The sequence below is a fragment of the Mobula birostris genome, chromosome 4, assembly GCF_030028105.1.
Source record: "Mobula birostris isolate sMobBir1 chromosome 4, sMobBir1.hap1, whole genome shotgun sequence".
NCBI classification, from domain to species: Eukaryota; Metazoa; Chordata; class Chondrichthyes; order Myliobatiformes; family Myliobatidae; genus Mobula; species Mobula birostris.
In genome coordinates this window covers 166031558-166053994 of record NC_092373.1, presented here as the reverse complement: position 1 = coordinate 166053994, position 22437 = coordinate 166031558, and the positions used below count along the sequence as shown (strand labels likewise).

General features: G+C 42.8%; 1 protein-coding gene across 6 annotated transcripts in view; it reads left to right on the top strand.

Annotated features, from left to right (window-relative positions):
* fam13a (family with sequence similarity 13 member A) overlaps positions 1–22437 on the top strand; it is a 252954-nt gene that overhangs the window by 20327 nt on the left and 210190 nt on the right. For 5 of the 6 annotated variants that reach the window (XM_072256425.1, XM_072256424.1, XM_072256426.1 and 2 more), the window contains exon 3: positions 6944–7153. The exons of the other annotated variant lie outside the window; for it this stretch is intronic. In XM_072256425.1, coding sequence (XP_072112526.1) covers positions 6944–7153 — 210 coding nt within the window. The remainder of the gene's footprint in view (positions 1–6943; positions 7154–22437) is intronic. 6 annotated transcript variants of the gene reach the window in all.

Genomic DNA, 22437 nt, shown 5'->3' with positions numbered 1-22437 from the left:
AGTTTTCCTTCAAATCCAACCATGAAGGACATTCATGTATATCTGAATAGTGAATCCAAAAATTAATATATCGAATGTTAATTGCCCAGTAATACATTCTAAAATTTGGCAAAGCCATACCACCATCCTTTTATAATTTCTGCAATAAGGGTTTCCTCAATCTAGAATTTTTATTGTTCCAAATATAAGATAAGATTATAGAATCTAGTCTGTCAAAGAATGTTTTAGGAACAAAGGAAGGAATTGCCTGAAATAAATAAGTAAGTAACTGAGTGAGTAAGTAAGTAAATAAGTAAGTAAATAAATAAATAAATAAATAAATAAATAAGAATTTTGGTAAAGCTATCATTTTAATAGTATTAATTTGACCTATTAATGTTAATGTCATAGGCGGCCATTTAGAAAGCTTTTGTTTGGTGTATTCAATTAATGGAAAAAAATTATATTTATAGAGGTCCTTAAAATTCTTAGTAATTTTAATACCAAGATGGGTAAAGTAATTTTTAGCAATACTAAAAGGTACTTGATAATTTGGATCCGAGTAATTATTAATAGGAAATAACTCACTTTTATGGAAATTTAATTTATACCCAGAAACACTACTGAATTCAGAAAATACAGATAACATAAAAGGAATAGATTTCCTAGGATCTGAAGTATAAACTAACAGGTTATCTGCATATAGCGAAACCTTGTGTATTTTGTCCCCTCTCTTAATACCCTGAACAGTATTAGAATCTCTAAGAGCAATAGCAAGGGGTTCTAAAGCCAAGTTAAATAATAAAGGGCTAAGAGGACATCCCTGCCGAGTACCCCTTATAATCTAAAATGGAGAGATTTTTGATTATTAGTTATAACCGCAGTTTGATCCAGGAAATAAATCCCGGGCCAAAATTAAATCTTTCCAAAACCTCAAATAAGTAAGACCACTCCACCCTATCAAAAGAGCATTTCACCTTTCACCCTTCACCCATGACCTTCCACTTATCACTTCATTCCTCACTCCCCAAATTTTCTTATTCTGATTTCTGCCTTCTTCCTTTCCAGTCACGATGAAGCCTCTCAGCAAAAAATGTCCACAGTTTATTACCTTCCATAGATGAGCCAGACTTGTCGAGTGCCTCAATTATTTTGTATGCGTTGCTCAACATTTCCAGCATCTGCAGAATCCCTAGTGTTTATGATGCCAAGCGTCTGCTGTCTGTAACTGTCATGCTGCGGCCTGCCAGTAGATGGGGATGCTGTGCAATGTTTGAACGGTACACCACCCCACCCAGTCCCAGCTGTGCCTCTGTATCCTGCAGAGCATCAGCAAACTGACATCTCCAAACAAGTTGCTGGGAAGAGACTTTGGTTGGATCTGCTGCTTAAATTACAGAATCCTGTGTTTACTTGAAGACTGATTGAGAGACAGCACTGGCTTTTCCTTCAGACAGAACAGCATCTGCTCATGACAGCTGAGGTCAATCCAGGTCTCCTCCCTGCTCGGCAGTTAGCAGAGTGGCGGAGGAGGAAGGTAGGACAGGCACTGTGTGGGATGCTACAAGAATGCAGGAACCCAGTCTATTTGGATGTGGCAAGGGCCTTTAGTCTGGGGCAGAACTAGTACAGGTACTAGGCTGCAGACCATTTCCAATACCCACATTCTGGGAGTGCACAGAGATGTGAGATCAGGTCGGCACAGAGGTGTGCACTCCGGCACTGTACAGAGACACGTGTGCTGGGGAAGTACAGAGGTGTGCGCTGATATATTAGAGTTTGTATGCTCTTCCTGCGTGGGTTTCCTCCTGGTGTTCTGATTTTCTCCCACATCCCAGAGATGTGGATGTTGATAGTGTGTTTGGCCACTGTAAATTGCCCCTGCTGTGAATCTGAGGGGAATTGATGGGAATGTAAGAAAGCAAGATGTGGTTAATTCAGGGTTAGCGTGTATTGGCGCATGATAATTAGCAGGGACCTGCTGGGCCAAAGGGCCTCTTGTTGTGCTTCATCGCATTGACTCAGTGAGATGCTGTCTGTTGCTGGGTCAGGTTGTGCTGACAGACAGTTGGCAGTTCCAGCAGGAATCATTTGTGATTTGGGAGGTTACAGACACTCATAGAATGTGGAGACGTTCTGACTACTGCATGTGGGATATCGGTCTACACAGCCCGTGGCGGAGTAATGAGTCCCTGAGAGCACAGATACATTTCACATCCCACAGTCGGTTTTAGCTCAGTGGGAGCTGGTGTAGAAGAGTCCATCCTTTGTAGAAAGATAAAGCGCAGCTACATGCTTTACAGGTCCTGCTCAGTTTGTGGACACCTGACATTTGTACAATTCCGACATACGAGCAAGCGTTTTGGAGATTGGCGGGATGGATTTGCTGGCTGCTGTGGAACTGCAGTGATTGGAGGATTATTTCATATAAAGTATAAACATCAAATCACAGTTGGTCACTAAGCTTGATTGACAGAAGAATTAACCAATTGTTTCCACACTGCCATGTGGGAACTCTGTTTAGGGCCGCATTTCTGTTTTGTGAACTGTTCAGGTTTCAAAGAGTTCACGGGAACAGAGTCCTGTTGTAACCCTGGGGAGGACCTTTACTGTATTCGCTTAATTTAGTACTTCTAATTATTTGTTGGAACTTGATCTTTTAAATTTGTCTTTTTAATGATATAACACTGTTAGATGTTAATTCAGATCATCTCAGGGCAAACTGTCAAGGCAAGCCACCTGAGATCCAGTTGTCACTTGGACCCCTCCTACCTCACAGAATCCTTCACTGGAGTGGAGTCTTAGACCATCCTGCTCTCTTGAGCCAGGAATTTGTCTAACTTTTGGTTGGTGCCTGGACCACTCTACAAAGGCAATGACACAAAGATCAGGCAGCAAATACTGATTGATTGTGTTGTTGAGACGTAGAGTCCTTGTCAAAAGGGCATGTTCCTTCATGCAGTATATTTAATTTTATATCATGTACCAAGGTATAACACTGTGACTTTGATATTTCAGCAACTATTTCATTTTCAGAAAGGAGCAGGTTGTGGCAATTAAAGAGTGAACAAGTGACTTAAATGCAACAACTGTTTTATTTACTGTATATGATACAGGTGTATTCTATGATAATTTGAACTTCCACCTATGGTAACTTCCCATTAAGCCATGAAAGCTTCTGCTTGTGAAGCACTCTTAACAATCGGTAGGACTACTGGCAACAGTGCCTTTGGAAGGGAAACTCAACGTTGACTTTATTGTGATATGCACAGATAAAATGAAAAACTGACTTGCAGCAACATCATAGGAGCATAGCATCAGAGACACGACATTCACGAGAAAAGCATAAATTGTGCACAATATTTATGAGAGAGAACATAATTAGAACAAAGAAAACAAAGTCCTTTGATTGAGAATTATCAACTGATGTGATATTTGAATGTTTCAAGTTTTCTATAAAGCTGGACAAAGTGGCAATGTTGTCATCACTCAGTGTGGAAACAATTAGTAAATTCCTCTGTCAATTAAGCTTAGTGACCAACTGTGATTTTATGTATATTGTGTCGAAAGAGGGTTACAAAAAGTACGCGTAGACTAAGATGTTAACTGTCCTGTGCTGGCACCAGTGGGATCAGCAGTTGATCTGCCACCTGTCTTCAGGAGAAAGAGAGATAAGGAAGACAATGGAGCAGCATTTGGAAATGTTAATGAAGAGACGAGAGAGTTTAACGGAAGGAGACACCGGTCTGAGAACTGTCAAGATCGGCTCCTTTTTGAACCCTGAACTGTTTGAAGTGTGATGGACAGGCAATACCCCAGCAGGGGGATAAAAAGGGACAGATTCGCTAAGGCAGCACACACGACTCCACGAGGTAACGAGACCCTGGAAGCGGTGCGCCTCCCACAAGTCGGTGGGAGTTTTTGGAGGGCTGGTCGCGGGACCAAGCCATAGACGCACAGGGTGGAAAGGTACGATCGGCGGGAACCTGGTGTGTGTCTGCCCTTGCCTGGGTGCCAGGTTCACTACAGAGGAACGATCGTATCTGAAACGGAGGGGTCACAGTCGGTAACCTCAGAAGACATTACAAAGGGCTCGCCCGAAAGCTGACTGTGAGGAATATCGAAGGTCTGTTTGGAATCCGATTTGAATATTCATTCGCTCTCTCTCTTTCTCTCTCTCTCTCCCATGGCGACGGCGATTACTGCGAACTGAACTAAACTGAACTCTGTCACTTTGAAACTGGTCATTTACCCCTAGACGACGATAGAGCTCGATTGATCCTATTATCCTAGTTCTGTGTACATGTGTGTTTATTCATTGCTAACCTGTTGCATTTATATCCTTACTATTAGAGTACTGTGTTGCTTATTTCTTTAATAAAACTTTCTTAGTTCCAGTAATCCAGACTCCAACTGAGTGGTCCATTTCTGCTGGTTTGGCAACCCAGTTACGGGGTACGTAACAATATACTTTATAGGAAATAATCCTCCAATCACTGCATGTTTTTCTCGGGAAATGATCCTGCTTTTCATAAACTGAAGTTGTTGTTGTCTGTTTCCTTCGCTTTAAGTACTCAATAATTTTTGAGCAACATAAACTTTGCTGTGAGCCATGCACCATCTAACCTCCAACTCATTGGCTAATGGATTGTAGATATATATTCTGTAATTTATAAAAGAATCTGTTTCCCAACTGATAGTGTCAGTGGCAAGTGACATCTTTAATTGTCCATTGGGAGGTGGTGGTGAGCTGCCAGTTTGAGCCACTATCACCTGTCTTGTGGAGGTGTTGCCAAGTGTTGTCATTTCAGGAGTTAGTCAGCAAAGGTGAATGAATGACGCTGTGTTTTAGGGAGAGAAGGAAGTGAACTAGCCTGATTACCCCTTACAGTGCAGTATCACTCAGTGCAACATTGGAGAGTCAACTGAGAATGGGTCCTGACGAAAGGTCTCAGCCCGAAACGTCGACTGTACCTCTTCCTATAGATGCTGCCTGGCCTGCTGCGTTCCACCAGCATTTTGTGTGTGTTGCTGAGAATTTTGTGCTCAGTTTTTTGTGAGGGGCTTTAAACCCATGGCTTTTGGCTTCACACTGTGAAATGCTGCCTTCAAGTAAAATTGACATTCGTTACCCTGAGCTTACACCCTCCATGGTGTGGACTTGGGGCAGGTTGAAAGATTTTGACAAGCAAACAGTCCAAGTGGATTGACAGAGTCATAAGCAACTCAGGAAAGCAAAATGTTTCCCATGTGTTGACTGATTCATCACCTGTCCACATAAAAATGCTGCACCTTCAAGTATTCATTGTGATTGCTGTTTCCACTTCTACCACCATGAGATCTGTTGAAGATAATAGTAAAGATGGATGGTGGTCTTCTGGAGCAGCATCTGTAGAAAGAAAGGAACTGTTGTCGTTTCAGATCAAAATGCTGCATTTGGACTGAGACTGGCAAGGGGAGATGGCCCGTATGAAGTGGAAAGGGGGAATGAGGTAATTGAGGACTGAGCAGGGGTGTAAGATGAATGCAGGTAGTGCCAGGTAGGGGAGGGGAGCAGGGTGGAGTTGGGAGTTTTTGGCAGGTGAATGAGAGATGGAGGCAGACAGAGAGGAAAATATATGGAATACAGGTGGAGCGAAATAGTGAGAAGACACTGTGAAGATTGGAGATAGCTTCATGCCAGCAGGACAACTGGTCATCTGTTGAAATCCATTCAGTATTTTAGTGTTTTTTTCATTTCAAAAGTAAACTTTAATAATAAAACATATTGGCAAGAAATATAAAAGTATTACACATCTTCCTATACACTCATAGTGTTGTCCAGTCGAAACATTCAATTGTCAAGTCTGTATACAGGTAGTGTCATCAAGTTAATGCATTCTACAGGTACATACAAAGCACAAATGCCCCTCATGTGATCTCTGTGAACAACACACCCTTCAGGTATTTGTGAGGCTGTTATCGCGGGACCCAGCCACTCAGTGTCCACTGATAGCCAGACCTTTGACTACAGTCCTTCCTCACAAAGCCCTTTCATTGGTTGCACCAACTTGCAGACTGAGTCTGATTAGAATGCGCTTTGCCCGAACTTGCTTGGAAATTTGGGTAATATATAGTAGGATAGCAGTTACATTACTGTCTAGTGAGCTGATGATTCTGAGAAGTGCGATTAAATCCCTCACCACTGCTGGAAACTTTAATTCAATCTATGAAATTGAAGTCCCAGGATGAGTAATACTGACCATTAAGCTGTGAGATGGATGTAAAAATGTGTTGGATTTGCTAATACAAGAAGTGGTACCTTGCGTGATCTAGCTTCTACCTGACAGTACACATGAGCAAGAACATACATGAGGCGCTACACCAATGTAACTCTTTCAGGCATTATAGTTCCTGAGAATCTTTTCAAATCCTAATTTTTATTTTCACAAGCTGGGAAACTCAACACCCTGATTATAGCAAAGAAAATCAAAAATCACTAAGCATACAAATTTAGAGCATAAGAAGTAGAATCAGGAGCAGGCCAATCAGTCTCTCGAGCCTGCAGCACAATTCACCAAGATCATAGCTGCACCACTATCCTGCATGTTCCCCGCATCCTTCCACTCCCTCAGTATCCAGAAGTCTGCAGAAAGTGGCCAAACCTGCAGTTTTCAGTATAGAGAATTCCAAAGATTCACCAACTACTGAATGAGTAAATTTCTCCTCATCTCAGTTCTAAGTGAGTTACCCCATTCTCCGATACTGTGAGCCCTCCAGAGGAAACACCCTTTCTACATCCTCATTGTTAGGAGTTTTGTGCATTTCAGTGACACTCTGAACTGACCCAGTAATGTGTCTCAGTTCAAAAAAGTTTAAGGATCGTTATCAAATCCGTCCCGTGTCCCGTAAGTGGCAAAAGAAATACATTTGATATGTTAATAGGTTGACAAACAACTCAGAACTTGCGGCTTCTCTCTGGCAGGGCTGGAACAAGAAGGTCTTTTTCGAGTGAACGGAAACGTGAAGGTGGTGGACCGGCTGCGGCAGAGTTATGACAGCGGGGGTGTGCCCGATCTCGTCCAGGAAGCAGACGTCTGCTCCGTTGCGAGCCTCCTCAAGCTGTTCCTGAGGGAGCTCCCTGACGCAGTGATTGTCTCCAGGTTGCACTCCCAGTTCATGCGGCTGTATCAGGGTGAGTCGCTCGCCCGCGTCTCATAGACACTGTTCTAGATGTTGGTATTTATCACGTGGAACCAAGGGCAATTTCCATGCTGTCCATGCTGTCAGATGAGGCAAATACAGCTTCTCAGCTGTCAGTCCGCAGTGCGATAGGTTATGGAACATTATACTCACGCATGGACACTCTAAAAATAGTGATGGTTTCTGCCTCATCAGTGTCACTGAGTTCCATATCTTGTACATCAAAGCTATGGACCAGTTTCTGGTAAATAGATTGATATAGGTGTACTGTATGAACATGGTGGGCCGAGTGGCCTGTTTCTCAGCTGTATGACTAAACTCACTGTCCTGCAGATTAAAAGGTGTTTTCTCAATTGTCCTTTGATCCTTCCACCAGTCACTTTAAACCTTTGCCCTTTTTGCCATAGAAAAAAGACTTCCCAATCTGAAGTGACTTCTCATAATTCATACGCAAGGATGTGTGTTATTGGGTGCACTTAGAATAAAGGGATACACCTAGTGTAAGATTGATCACTGTTGCAGCTGGAAATTCCCATTATTCAGAATAGGGAAGATCTGCAGTGCCGTGCAAAAGCCTTAGACACATACACAGTGTACGGGTATACACTGAACCAGGATTTTTGCACGGTACTGTAGTTCTGTAGGAAGCAAAACTTGCATGAAATCGGAAACAAAATGGAAAATGCTGGAAACAATCAACAGGTCAGGCAGGTCTGTGGAGAGAGAAACAGGGTTCCTGTTTCATATCAGTGACTTGAAAGTTTTGCAGAAAGGTCATTGATCTGAAATGCTAGCTCTTTCGCTGTCTCCACAGGTTTGACTTGATTTGTTTAGTGCTTCCAGAATTTTCTGTCTCCGATACTGTAGCAAATTCTACAAGGTCAAGTTTCAGACTAAACAGGAATATGGGATCAGATGCTGTTTCTGACACTCCATGTGCTCTGGGTGAGTGACTGCAAGGTGGGGGAATGTGCCTGGGGGGGTGCCAAATTCACCTCTCTCACTGGTTAACTTTCACAGTCTTAAACCTCCGACAGCACATTCTGAGACCAGACAAAATACCTCATGTTCACTGCTAATGTTTATGACAATTGTCCCATGTGGTGTTATAAAGGCAGGGTGATGAAAAATGTGGTTGTCAGACGGGAGACTAAATCTAGTACTGGTGGAATAAACAGGAATCTGATGCAGAGTTGCACAAGTCTGAGAATCTGTTCTTTGAAATCCATCCTCAGACAGTTGTTTAAGACATACCATGCTGTAAGACAGTGGTCCCCAACCACCGGGCCGCGTGGAAATGATATGAGTCAACTGCACCTTTCCTCATTCCCTGTCACACACTGTTGAACTTGAACACACGCGAGGACATCAGTCGGTCATTAACCTACAACTACTCGATGAGTAAAAAACAAACATCGCTTGAGAGTTTATTTGGAGGAGATGGTAGGGGACATAAAAGGCCTAACGATTTTGATAACGCAGAGACAGCTGAAGCCGAGACTGCAAAAAAAAAGAAAGCTTCCTTCAACAGAAAATACGACGAGCCGTACATAAAATATGGCTTTATTGCGACCGGTGACTCGCACGCTCCAAGCCCCCTGTGTGTGATATGTGGAGACAAGCTGTCTAATGAGGCAATGAAGCCCTCAAAACTGCTTTGGCACCTTGAGTCCAAGCACCCTGCACTAAAGACAAACACGTTGAGTTTTTTGAGCGGAGAAAACGTGAGCAAGTGAGACAGAAGCAAGTGCTGAGAGCCACCACCTCCACAAATGCTGCTGCTGTAAGAGCGTCGTACTTAGTGGCTAACCGTATTGCTAAGGTTAAGAAGCCTTTCACTGTTGGTGAAGAATTGATTCTGCCTACTGCCAAGGACATGCGCCGTGAGCTGTTGGGAGAAGCTGCAGCTAACAAGATGGCACAGGTTTCTCTTTCAGCTACCACAGTTTCAAGGAGAATTGATGACATAGTGGAGGACATCGAAGCACAGCTGTTGGAACGGCTTAACAAGTCTGGTTTCGCTACCCGAGTCAAAGAGGTTGCTCCTGAATGCCAGTCTACGCACTGTGTCACACTCAGGGAAATGCTGGCTAACTGAAAAATGTCACCTGATCTTAACAGCGTATTGAGTGACATTGTTGAAGTTATCAATCACATCAATTAACTCACAACTGTTGAGCAGCTTTGCGGGGAAATGGATGCAGCACCCAAGCGCCTTCTGTTACACACTGAAGTCAGGTGGCTATCAAGGGGGAGAGCCCTGGCCAGGGTTTTTGAGTTAAGAGGGCAGCTATAGAGATTTCTTTCAAGAAAAAAAGTCACCATTGGCAGCACACTTCAGTGACGAGGCATGGATAGCAAAATCCTCTTATCTGTATGGCATCTTCAGCCTGCTCAATGAACTGAATTTGTCACTTCAGGGGAGAATGACAATTGTCTTCATGTTCGCAGATGAAGTGTCTACTTTCACAGCCAAACTGGAACTATGGGGACGGTGAGTGGACAGGGGCATATTTGACATGTTCCGAACATTAGCTGGGAATTTGGGGGAGACTGAGGCTCACAGCTGCTGGGCGAACACCTATCTTCACTGTCGACAGAATTCCAGCGTTACTTCCCAACCGCAAATGACCCAAGACGTGCAAAGAAATGGGTCCATGACCCATTTGTAAATGTCTCCAGTGAATCATCCATGTCAGCGCGGGAAGAAGATCAACTTCTCGAGCTTGCAAATGACGGTGGGCTGAAAAGTATGTTTGACATAACATCTCTGCCGGAATTCTGGATCAAAGTCAAGGCTGAATATCCTGAGATAGCCACAAAAGCACTGAAAATGTTGCTTCCATTTCCAACATCATATCTCTGCAAAGCGGAGTTTTCTGCAACGAATGCAACGAAAACTAAATTGTGGAATAGACTGGACATAAGGAACCCCCTTATGACTTATAATTGACTTATCACTATATTCATGCGAGGAAAATATGCGCTGTGTGTTTAATATTAAATTCAAAATTCCGGTCGTGATTAACACCCCCCGCCCCCCTGGTCCGCCGGTCCCTGGTGCAAAAAAGGTTGGGGACCCCTGCTGTAAGGACACTGTTGTTCTCTGTCGATGACATTCATTACATTGGAAACTATTCTTGGAGGGGCACATTAAAAAGTTGCACATCGTATATGGTCAGAATACATATTAAATTTGATTTTAATGAGAAAGGGCATAGATAGGGTGAATGCTGCAGAGTCAAGAACTGGATGGCATAGGTTTAAGGAGTGAGGGAAGAGATTTGGTAGAAACTTGAGAGGCAAATTTCTAAGACTAAGAGTGGTATCTGTGTGGAATGAGCTGCCAGAGAAACTGGTTAAGGCAAGTTCAATTAAAACTTTTAAAAGACAGATGGACAGGTGCATGGACAGGAAAGGTTTGGAAGGTTATGGGCCAACATCTTGGTTAGCATGGACCAGTTGGGTTGTAAAACCTCTTTCTGTACAGTATGGGTCGATGACTGTTATATATAGCAGTGGGAACGTAGTAAGTTGCAGATGTTTGAAATCTGAAATAAACCCAGAAGATACTGGAAATAACAGATTATTTTGTAATGTACTAATTATTGTCATATACTGTACATTGAAAAGGTTTGTTTTTCATGCCATCCAGACAGGTCACTCCATACACAAGTACATCGAGGTGGCGTAAAAAGAAAAGCAAAACCAGAATGAGAAATATAGTGTTACAGATGCAGGGAAAGTGCAGTGCACGCAAATAATTAAGGTGCAAGGCCATGGTGAGGAAGATTGGGAGATCAAGGTTAGGCAACATCTCTGAAGGGAGAAACAGTATTTAATCACAGTGAAATTTCACCAGAACTTTTCAATTTATCAATATTCTAAACACCTCAGTTGGGTCATTCACTTCAGCTTGTCCACAATATTTAACTTGCCAGTCACAGGAACAATATTCTACTCTGTGCTGCCAACTAGTGTCCACAACCTGCAACCACATGTAGCTGTTCAAGGCTCCTTGCAACGCAGATCATCACACCAATGAGTAATTGAACTTTAAATGTTAATAGACAAGTGCCATTAGAAAGGACAGAATTGACAGTGGAAATCTTATTGCGTCATGATGCTTTTAGAAGACTGTTCACTTTAATAATATGAGGGTTGTGTTGTTTTGCAATGTGGTGGTATGTATTGACTTGGAGTCATCCAGTCATAGGTAGAAATAGAGACAGAGACAGGCTTCTCAGCCTAACTGCCGACCATGGTTCCCAAACCTAGCCCCGTTTTCCTGTTTCTTTTAAATGTTATTTTTGCACCTGTCTCAACCACTTCCTCTGGCAGTTTGTTGCATATAGACACCACCTAATGCATGAAGAAATTGACCCCCACCCCCAGCTCTCTTTTAAATCTTTCACCCCTCACCTTAAACCTGTGCTCTCTAGTTTTTAATTCCCCTATACCTGGAAAAAGACTGTGTATTCGCCCCTGTCTTAAGCCTCATGATTTTATACATCTCTGTAAGGTCACCCCTCCATCACCTAAATTTCAAAGAATAGAATCATTGTTTGGCCAACCTCTCCCTATCGTTCTGCACTCAGATCCTGGCAGCATCATTGTAGGTCTTCAGTGCATTCTTTCTGAGTTTTGATGTCTTTCCTTTAACAGTCATCACGTAGGAACTACCAACTGTTTTTCCAGACTGACCTATCAGGAATGCCAGTGGGTTGCTCCAGATGTCTTGGCCATCTGATGGATCTGAACCACTGCATAATTTCTGCACCCAGTTTGTCTGTCTGTACAAACCTGACCAGATATGTAGAGCCAATGAACTGATCCTTTGTACCCAGGTCCTACCCATCCAGTACCTTAGCAGGCATTTAGCTGTTTGTCATTGGCAAAGGCCCCTGAACTATCTTTAGAGGTTTCATGATCAATAAACAGTTTAAGTAGACTTACAGAATTAAAAAACTATTAAAACACTTCAACCAATTTCCCCTGGGATCCATAAAGTATGACTATGACTATGCCAGAAATTTATTAAATTCTTTAAGGTGGAGTAAAATAAATGAAGCTTTACTCAAAGTTGGCAACTCATCCAAATGAGAGTTATAGAGTTACACAGCATACAAGCAGCTTCGTCTCAACTCATCTGAACCATGAGAAACCTATTTGCCTGTGTTTGGCCCATATCCCTCTGAACTCTCCCTATCACATAACTGCCCAATACCTATCACATGTCATAATTGTACTCATCTTGACCAGTAACTGTGGCAGCACATTAAATATAAAAACAGCACCCGCTGTGTGAAATGTTTCAAAGTTCCAAGTAAATTTATTGTCAGATTACATATACATCACCATATACAACCCTGAGGTTCATTTTCTTGTGGGCATACTCGTCAAATCCACACAATACTAATGGGATCAATGAAAGATCAACCCGAGTGCAGATGACAACAAACTGTGCAAATGCAAAAATAAATATATGGCAATAACTAATGAGAGCATGAGACATAGAGTCCTGAAAGTGAGGTAATTGGTTGTAGGAATATTTCAGTGATGGGGCAAGTGAGCTTAGTTATCCCCTTTTGTTCAAGAGCCAGACGGTTGAGGGGCAGTCACTGTTCTTGAACCTGATGCGAGTCCTGAGCATTTGTACCTTCTACCTGATAGTAGCAGTGAGAATAGAGTATGACCTGGATGGTGGGGATCTCTGTTGATGGATGCTGCTTTCCTATGACATCATTTCATGTAGATATGCTCAATGGTTGGGAAGCCTTTATCGATGATGTACTTGGCCAAATCAACTACATTTTGTAGGATTTTCCATTGTAAGGCATTGGTGTTTCCATACCAGGCTGTGATGCAGCCAGTCAATATACTCTTCGTGATACATCTGTAGAAGTTTGTCAAATCTAATCAGCTCCATCTTGGGTATTAGCCTACCCAGGACATCTTGAGGGAGCAGTATCTCAGAAAGGCAGCGTCCATTATTAGGGACCTCCAGCACCCAGGGCATGCCCTTCTCTCACTGTTACCATCAGGTAGGAGGTACAGAAGCCTGAAGGCACACACTCAGCGATTCAGGAACAGCTTCTTCCCCTCTGCCATCTGATTCCTAAATCGACATTGAACCCTTGGACACTACCTCACTTTTTTTAATATACAATATTTCTGTTTTTCGCATTTTTTAAAATCTATTCAATATATGTATACTGTAATTGATTTACCTATTTATTACTGTTTTTATTTTTTTTCTCTTTATTATGTATTGCATTGAACAGCTGCTGCTAAGTGAACAAATTTCACATCACATGCTGGCGATAATAAAGCTGATTCTGAATCTCTGCAGACTCTAAGAAAGTAGTAGTGCTGCTGTGCTTTCTTTCCTCTGAAAGAGTAACACTGAGGAATTTAAAGTTGCTGACCCTCTCCACCTCTGATCCTCCAATGAGGGCTGCCTCTTGGGCCTCTGGTTTCCCTCTCCTAAAGTCTATACAGGTTCATTTCAGCTTGAAATGAAGTGCATCATGCTACACTACATGGAGTGCATCATGCTAGATTTCCTGGTGCATGGCCAAGTGGTTAAGGTGTTCGTCTAGTGATTTGAAGGTTGCTAGTTCGAGCTTTGGCTGAGGCAGCGTGTGTGTCCTTGAGCAAGGCACTTAATCACACATTGCTCTGCGATGACACTGCTGCCAAGCTGTATGGGTCCAAATGCCCTTCCCTTGGACAACATCGGTGGTGTGGAGAGGGGAGACTTGCAGCATGGGCAACTGCTGGTCTTCCATACAACCTTGCCCAGGCCTGCGCCCTGGAAACTTTCCAAGGCGCAAATCCATGGTCTCATGAGACTAACGGATGCCTATAGATAATTTCCTGAAAGCTGAAGAGATGCAGCAACACTGGGGGAAAGAAAGGTTAAATATGATAGTATTGTAATTTATTTTCAAAGCATTTCAAATATTATGACAACATAACAGCAGTGGAAAAATGGATTCCTGCCCAGAATAGAGCACATCCTGGAACAAGTGAGGATATTCTTTAAAAGCATAAATGACAAAGCGAACTTCTGATGGGAAGATCTGGAGATCATCACTTTTAGTCAATATATTAACCCCAAGGTCCCCGTGTCACCTGGGTTTCTGTGCCATTTCTTCTCATGTCTTTTAAGTGGCTGGGCCCACTTCAAGGCATTAGTCACTTGCCCATAAACATCTATATGGTCATTCCTCTGCCTCCCATCACCATGGAAAGAAAGTCTAAGCCTATCCAGCCTCTCCTTATAGGCCAACCTTCCTGTCCTGGTTAACATCTTCTTAAATCTTTTTGTGTGTTCCCCAATTTTATGACATTCTTCCTATAGCAGGGCAACCAGAGCCATACACAATATGCGAAATGTGGCCTTACTGGTGCCTCGTACAGCTGTAACATGATTTCTCAGTTGTTTCAATGCAGAAAACTGTGTAAAGCCGTGGAGTGTCTGTTGATGTAAAAGTCCTGTTGGAGATGTGACCATCTTTGCCATGTCATTTCAAGAAAGACAACCTCTTCTGGAAGGCCTCTTTAATGACCTTGGAAGGTTTGTGCCTGGTTGGTTTGTAGCCTGCCCGAGTTGGTAAGGAGATACAGCACAGAACAGGCCCTTGCAGCCGGCATCTCACCTATTTGGCACCAGCCTCTTCACAGGACAATTTAAAATCTTCAGTTAACCTATTAACTGGTCTGTCTTTGGGCTATGGGAGGAAACCGGAACACCCGGAGAAAATACGCCACTCACGGGGAGAACCTACAAACTCTTTACAGATGGCACCAGAATTGAACTCCAAACTCCGGAACACCCTGCGCTGCAATAGTGCCGCTATGCTAGGTGCCGAATGTAGTTCCATTAGAGGCTGATCAGAAAATGTTCATAGGTTGTTCCCTGGAGTGAGGAGGTTAGCTTTGGAGGAAAAGTAGAGGAGCTTGGGCCAATATTCATTGACATTTAGAAAAATGAGAGGTGATCTTAGAAGCTGTAAGGTTCTAAGAGGAATGGCAGGAAAAATGCTGAAAAGCTGTTTCCCCTTGTTTTGGAAATCTAAAATTAGGGGTCATGATGTCAGGAAAAGGCATTGTAATTTCATACTAGATGAGGAAGAAATTTTTTTTCTCTCTCAGAAGGTCATGAGTGTTGGAATTCTGTACCTCAGAGAGCTGTGGACACTAAGTCATGAAATATGCCAAAGATCAAGTCAGACAGAGTAGATAAGGAACTCGAAGGTGTGGACAAGACAAGAAATGGATGAAGAACAAATAAGAGGAATTGAGGCTTAATTAATTCTTGTTACAAATACTCTTAAGGAAAAATAATTAATTGTTTTATTTTTAATCACTTAAATATTTGTCAAGTAACTCTTAATGAGGGACATATAGAAATATTGGGAAAGGCCGTTAATTTATTGAGGTGTCAAAGGCCATCAGGGTAGTAAATGGTGGGGCTTCACCTCCACAAGCTGAAGCCAAATCAGAGGTCACGGACCATTCCAGTTTATGGAAGAGCAGTAGCAACAGGAGCATGGTAGAAGCTATGTATTTGCAATAGAAAATTGCCACTGTGGGTTGGAAAAGGTGGTGTTGTGGTTGAATGGGAATTATGGGCTGGGTCTTGTGAGAAGCAGGCCAATAAGTAGGAAGAACTATTCAAGACACTTAAAACAGCTGCCCCCTCATGGGCCAGGATCTTCCCAAATCTTGCCTGCACTTCATGTTGGACTCCCAAAACTGAAGTGTCAGCATCAAACTTCAAAACTTCAAAGATAATTTATTATTAAAGTATGTAGATGCCACCATATACTACCCTGAGGTTTATTTTCATGATCAGAATCAGAATATCACCAGCATATCTCGTGAAATTTGTTAACTTTGCTGCAGCAGCACAATGCAATACATGGTAACATAGAAAAAAAACTGAATTACACACATACATTTTAAATAGTTAAATAAGTGGTGCAAAAACAGAAATAAAAAGTAGTGAGGTAGTGTTCATGGGTTCAATGTCCATTTAGATGTCAGTTGGCAGAGGGGAAGAAGCTGTTCCTGAATCATTGTGTGTGTGTGTATTCTGCCTTCTGTACCTCCTTCCTGATGGTAACAATGAAAAGAGGCCATGTCCTAGGTGGAGGTCGTCTCTAATGAGTTATGCCACCTTTTTGCAACATTGCTCCTTGAAGATATCTTGGATACTACAGAGGCTGGTGCCTATGATGGAGCTGACTAATTTTACAACTTTTTGCAGCTTACTTCAATATTGTGCAGTAGTCAACCCCACCCCACCCATACCAGACTGTAATTCATCCCGTTAAAATGCTCTCCACAGTACATCTGTAGAAGTTTGCAGGCATTCACAGTAGAACTAAGAAATAGAATAGAATCAATGAAAAACTATACACAAAGACTGACGAACAACCAATGTGCAAAAAAAAAAGAATTAAACAAGCAAACAGATAAACACATAATCCTGAGAACATGAGTTGCGATATCAGTTCAGTGTTGAGGTGAGTGAAGTTATCCACGCTGGTTCAGGTGCCATATGGTTGAAGGGTATTATCTCTGGGGCAGAATTTGAACCCACCATTTTCTCACATGGGCAAGGATGCCAGTGATCAGACAGCAGTGTACACCTGCTGCTCTCACGTGCATAACCCACGATGGACAGGATGAGGAATACAAGATTATGATGGACTTTGACAGGGTAGACAATCAGAATCTTTCTCTTGGGGCGCATATGCAAAAATATTCAAGGATACGTATTAAAGGTGAGTGGGGAAGTTTAAAGGAGATATGAAGGGTAATAGACAATAGACAATAGGTGCAGGAGTAGGCCATTCGACCCTTCAAGCCAGCACCGCCATTCACTGTGATCATGGCTGATCATCCACAATCAGTATCCAGCTCCTGCCTTATCCCCATAACCTTTGATTCCGCTATCTTTAAGAGCTCTATCCATCTCTTTCTTGAAAGCATCCAGACACTTGGCCCCCATTGCCTTCTGGAGCAGAGCATTCTACATATCCACCACTCTGTCGGTGAAAAAGTTTTTCCTCAACTCCGTTCTAAATGGCCTACCCCTTATTCTTAAACTGTGGCCTCTGGTTCTGGACTCACCCATCAGCGGGAACATGCTTCCTGCCTCCAGCGTATCCAATCCCTTAATAATCTTATATGTTTCAATCAGATCCCCTCTCATCCTTCTAAATTCCAGTGTATGCAAGCCCAGTTGCTCCAACCTTTTAACATATGACAGTCCCGCCATCCCGGGAATTAACCTTGTGAACCTACGCTGCACTCCCTCAATAGCAAGAATGTCCTTCCTCAAATTTGGAGACCAAAACTGCACACAATACTCCAGGTGTGGTCTCACCCGGGCCCTGTACAGCTGCAGAAGGACCTCTTTGCTGCCATACTCAATTCCCCTTGTTATGAAGGCCAGCAGGCCATTAGCTTTCTTCACTGCCTGCTGTACCTGCATGCTTGCTTTCAGTGACTGATGTACAAGAACACCTAGATCTCATTGTACTTCCCCTTTTCCTAACTTGACTCCATTTAGATAATAATCTGCCTTCCTGTTCTTACCACCAAAGTGGATAACATCACACTTATCCAGGTTAAACTGCATCTGCCATGTATCTGCCCACTCACCCAGCCTGTCCAAGTCACCCTGCATTCTCATAACATCCTCCTCACATTTCACACTGCCACCCAGCTTTGTGTCATCTGCAAATTTGCTAATGTTACTTTTAATCCCTTCATCTAAATCATTAATATATATTGTAAACAGCTGTGGTCCCAGCAATGAACCCTGCGGTACCCCACTGGTCACCACCTGCCATTCCGAAAGGGACTCGTTAATCGCTACTGTTTGTTTCCTGTCAGCCAGCCAATTTTCAGTCCATGTCAGTACTCTGCCCCCATTACCATGTGCCCTAATTTTGCCCACTAATTTCCTATGTGGGACTTTATCAAAGGCTTTCTGAAAGTCCAGCTACACTACATCCATTGGCTCTCCCTTGTGCATTTTCATAGTTACATCCACAAAAAATTCCAGAAGATTAGTCAAGCACGATTTCCCCTTCGTAAATCCATGCTGACTCAGACCGATCCTGTTACTGCTATCCAGATGTGTCGTAATTTCATCTTTTATAATTGACTCCAGCATCTTTCCCACCACTGACGTCAAGCTAACTGGTCTATAATTTCCTGTTTTCTCTCTCCCTCCTTTCTTGAAAAGTGGGACAACATTAGCCACCCTCCATTCCACAGGAACTGATCCTGAATCTATAGAACATTGGAAAATGATTACTAATGTGTCCACGATTTGTAAAGCCACCTCCTTAAGTACCCTGGGATGCAGACCATCAGGTCCCGGGGACTTATCAGCCTTCAGACCTAACAGTCTATCCAACACCATTTCCTGCCTAATATAAATTTCCTTCAGTTCATCCATTACCCTAGGTCCTTTGGCCACTATTATATCTGGGAGATTGTTTGTGTCTTCCCTAGTGAAGACAGATCCAAAGTACCTGTACTTCATACTTCATTTTTTCTCGGTGTATTGCCTTTTTAGTTATCTTCTGTTGCTCTTTAAAAGTTTTCCAGTCCTCCGGCTTCCCACTCAGCTTTTCTATGTTATACTTCTCTTTTATTTTTATACTGTCCTTTACTTCCCTTGTCAGCCACAGCCTCCCCTTACTCTCCTTAGGATCTTTCTTCCTCTTTGGAATGAACTGATCCTGCACCTTCTGTATTATTCCCAGAAATACCTGCCACTGTCATCCCTGTTAGGGCATTGTTCCATTGAACTTTGGCCAGCTCCTCCCTCATAGCTCCATAGTTCCCTTCGTTCAACTGTAATACTGACACTTCCGATTTTCCCTTCTCCATCTCAATTTGTAGATTAAAACTTATTATATTATGGTCACTACCTCCTAATGGCTCCTTTACCTCGAGGTCCCTGATCAAATCCAGTTCATTGCACAACACTAAATCTAGAATTGCCTTCTCTCTGGTAGGCTGCAGTACAAGTTGTTCTAAGAATCCATCTCGGAGGCACTCCACAAACTCCCTTTCTTGGGGTCGGATTCCTCCATTCTACCTGCATGTTGAAATCCTCCATAACAACTGTAGCACTACCTTTGCTACATGCCAATTTTAACTCTTGATTCAACTTACACACTACATCCAGACTACTATTTGGGGGCTGTAGATAACTCCCATTAGGGTCTTTCTACCCTTAGAATTTCTCAGTTCTATCCATACTGACTCTACATCTCCTGATTCTATATCCCCCTTCGCAAGGGACTGAATATCATTCCTCACCAACAGAGCCACCCCACCCCCTCTGCCCATCAGTCTGTCCTTTCGATAGGACGTTTACCCTTGAATATTCATTTCCCAGGCCCTGTCCACTTGAAGCCATGTCTCTGTTATTCCCACAACATCATACTTGCCAATTTCCCTTTAATTCTATCCTTATATTTCCAGTTCATCCCCTCCCCCCACTACTTAGTTTAAACACACCCGTGTGGCAGTGGCAAACCTGCCTGCCAGAATGCTGGTCCCCTGCCTATTATGGTGCAACCCGTCCCTTTTGTACAATTCATCCTTACCCCAAAACATACCCCAGTGGTCCAAGAATGCAAATCCTTGCTTCCTGCACCAGTTCCTCAGCCACACATTCAGATCCATTATCTCCCTGTTCCTGCCTTCTCCAGCACAAGGAACTGGAAGCAAACCGGAGATAACTACCCTGGAAGTCCTGCTTTTCAGCCGCCTTCTGAGTTCCCTGAAGTCACTCTGTAGAATGTCTTTCCTCTTCTTCCCCACGTCATTTGTGCCGACATGCACCACCACTTCCGGATGTTCACCTTCACTCTTGAGGATTCCCTGCAATCGGTCCGTGACATCCTGGATCCTGACACCAGGGAGGCAATCTCGCCTGTTGCCGCAGAAACCCCTTTCTGTACCTCTCACTATGGAGTCCCCTACTACCACGGCTCTGCCTGACGTCTGTCTCCTCGGCTTTGTTTCAGTGCCAATTTTCAACTTGCAGTCCTGACCGCCTCTCAGGCTGGCAGTGTCTTCTGTCCCGACAGATTCCAAGAGGGTGAACCTGTTTAGGAGAGGTACATCCCCCAGGGTCTCCTGTACTTCAAGCATTCTTTCCTTCCTCATTGTTGCCCCCCTTTTAAGTTTTCTAAACAGAGAGTCATGGGTGCCTGTGATGTGCTACTAGGAAAGATGATGGAAGTAGATAAAGCAGCAATATTTAAGAGATATTTAGATATCTACATGAACAGGCAGGGAGTGGAGGGATATAAATCATATGCAGACAGAAGTGTAGTTTAAGTTGGCATCATGTTAAGCACAGACACCATAGGCTGAAGGACCCATTCCTGAGCTGCAATGTTCTGTGTGCTCCGAAAGTGGTGAGCATCACGGGACATTGGCAACAAGTGATGCCACTGGAACTATGTGCAGGAAACTGTCGGCAGGTTCCTGCAGAAAACTTAGCAATAAAATCCCTGTCCTTCAAAGACTGGACTTCAAGGCAGTGAGAATCTGGCAGCATTGACCCTTCCATTTCTAGTCCATATTTGAATCCAGTGCATCCAGTAATTCCAAAATAGGAAATGTCTATCAAGCTCAAATTGACATGTTGTAGGGGTTAATTTCAAGTTGATGGAGTGATGGGCAGGGGAAGAATCTGCCTTGATAGTTAAATTGTTTACACCCAATAACTTCCTCTCTTGTAATAATTTTGCTTTATCTTCTACCCTGTTATTGCCAACCAAAGAATTATTGTGTTGACTTGTTGGGTGCCAGAAAGTCATTGAACGACCTTGTGCAGGAGGGAACTGAATAAGTAATCTGCACAGTCAACAGAAGTTATCTTGAGACAAAAATAAAATGCAAAGCTAATCTTTGAAATCCTCGACAGTACGTCTATAGTTATTCTGGGAACTGTTGAGGGAAAGGTTGTATTTATGAATCAGGTTACCAAAGTAATGCTTTCTGTTGGAAGGTAGCTTCCTTTCTCTGTCTGATTTACTGGGAATGATTGCTGGAGTAGAATAGTTAATTCCACACTGTTGAAATGTCTGGGCACATTTCGGGGAATGGGATGAGCATAACTCAGACTTAACAGCAAGCCAGAAGTAATTTAGATAACTGGGTAATCTTCATTTTACGATACAGAATTGTATGTCCATAAGGTATATCATTGAACAATGACGTTATCATGCAGTCATTTTTGTCAATGAAATTGTTTGATCAGTCTATGCCACTTTGGTTTTTGCAAAATAAACTCTCAAAGAGAAAACGTGATGGATTTATATGGCATGGTTTTATCATGCCTTTAGACTGTCCTCAAAGCACTTTATAACCAGTCAAATAATTTTGAATCATAGTCACTGCGAAAAGCAGGAAATGCACCAGTTAGTTTACACATTGCAAATCTACAATGTTGTGCGACAATCATGAAGACTGTCTAGAAATTTATTTGTTCAGTATTTTTGTTTTGAGTGTTAGCCAACCCTTTTCCCCCAAGAGTGAACGATAAGCAGCAGCCATTTCCAAATTTCTTCATTTCACCAGATCCGACCTTACACTTCTGGACGTGAACCCACCCCGCACCCCCCGCTCTACTTCCATGTGAGATGACATTCCTTTGAAACACTCCTGTTGGAGAATTGTGGTGAAATTGACTAAGCTGCCCATGAAGCTGCGAGTAATTTTAGGCCCCATCCTTAGGAAAGATGTGCTGGCTCGAGAGGGAGTAGAGAAGAGGTTCACAAAAATGATTCCAGGAATGAAAGACTTAACATTTGATGAGCATTTGCTGGCTCTGAGCCTGTACTTGAGTTCAGAAGGAAGAGTGGGGGGTTATCTCATTGAAACCTACTGGATACAGAAATGCCTAGATAGAAAGGACATGGAGAGGATGTTTTCGTTAGGAAGAACGTCTACAATCTGAGAGCACAGCCTCAAAATAAAGGGTTGTCCCTTTAGAACTGAGATGGGAATGAATTTCTTTATCTGGAGGATGGTGAATCTGTGGAATTTTTTGTTATGGAAGGCTGTGGAGGGTAAGTCATTAGCTGCATTTAAGGTAAAGATTGGTATGTTTCTGATTGGTAAAGGTGTTAATGGTTACGTTGAGAAGGTAGGAGATCAGGGCTGAGAAAAAAAAAATCAGCCATAATTGAATAGTGGAGAAAAGATCAATGAGCTGCTTAG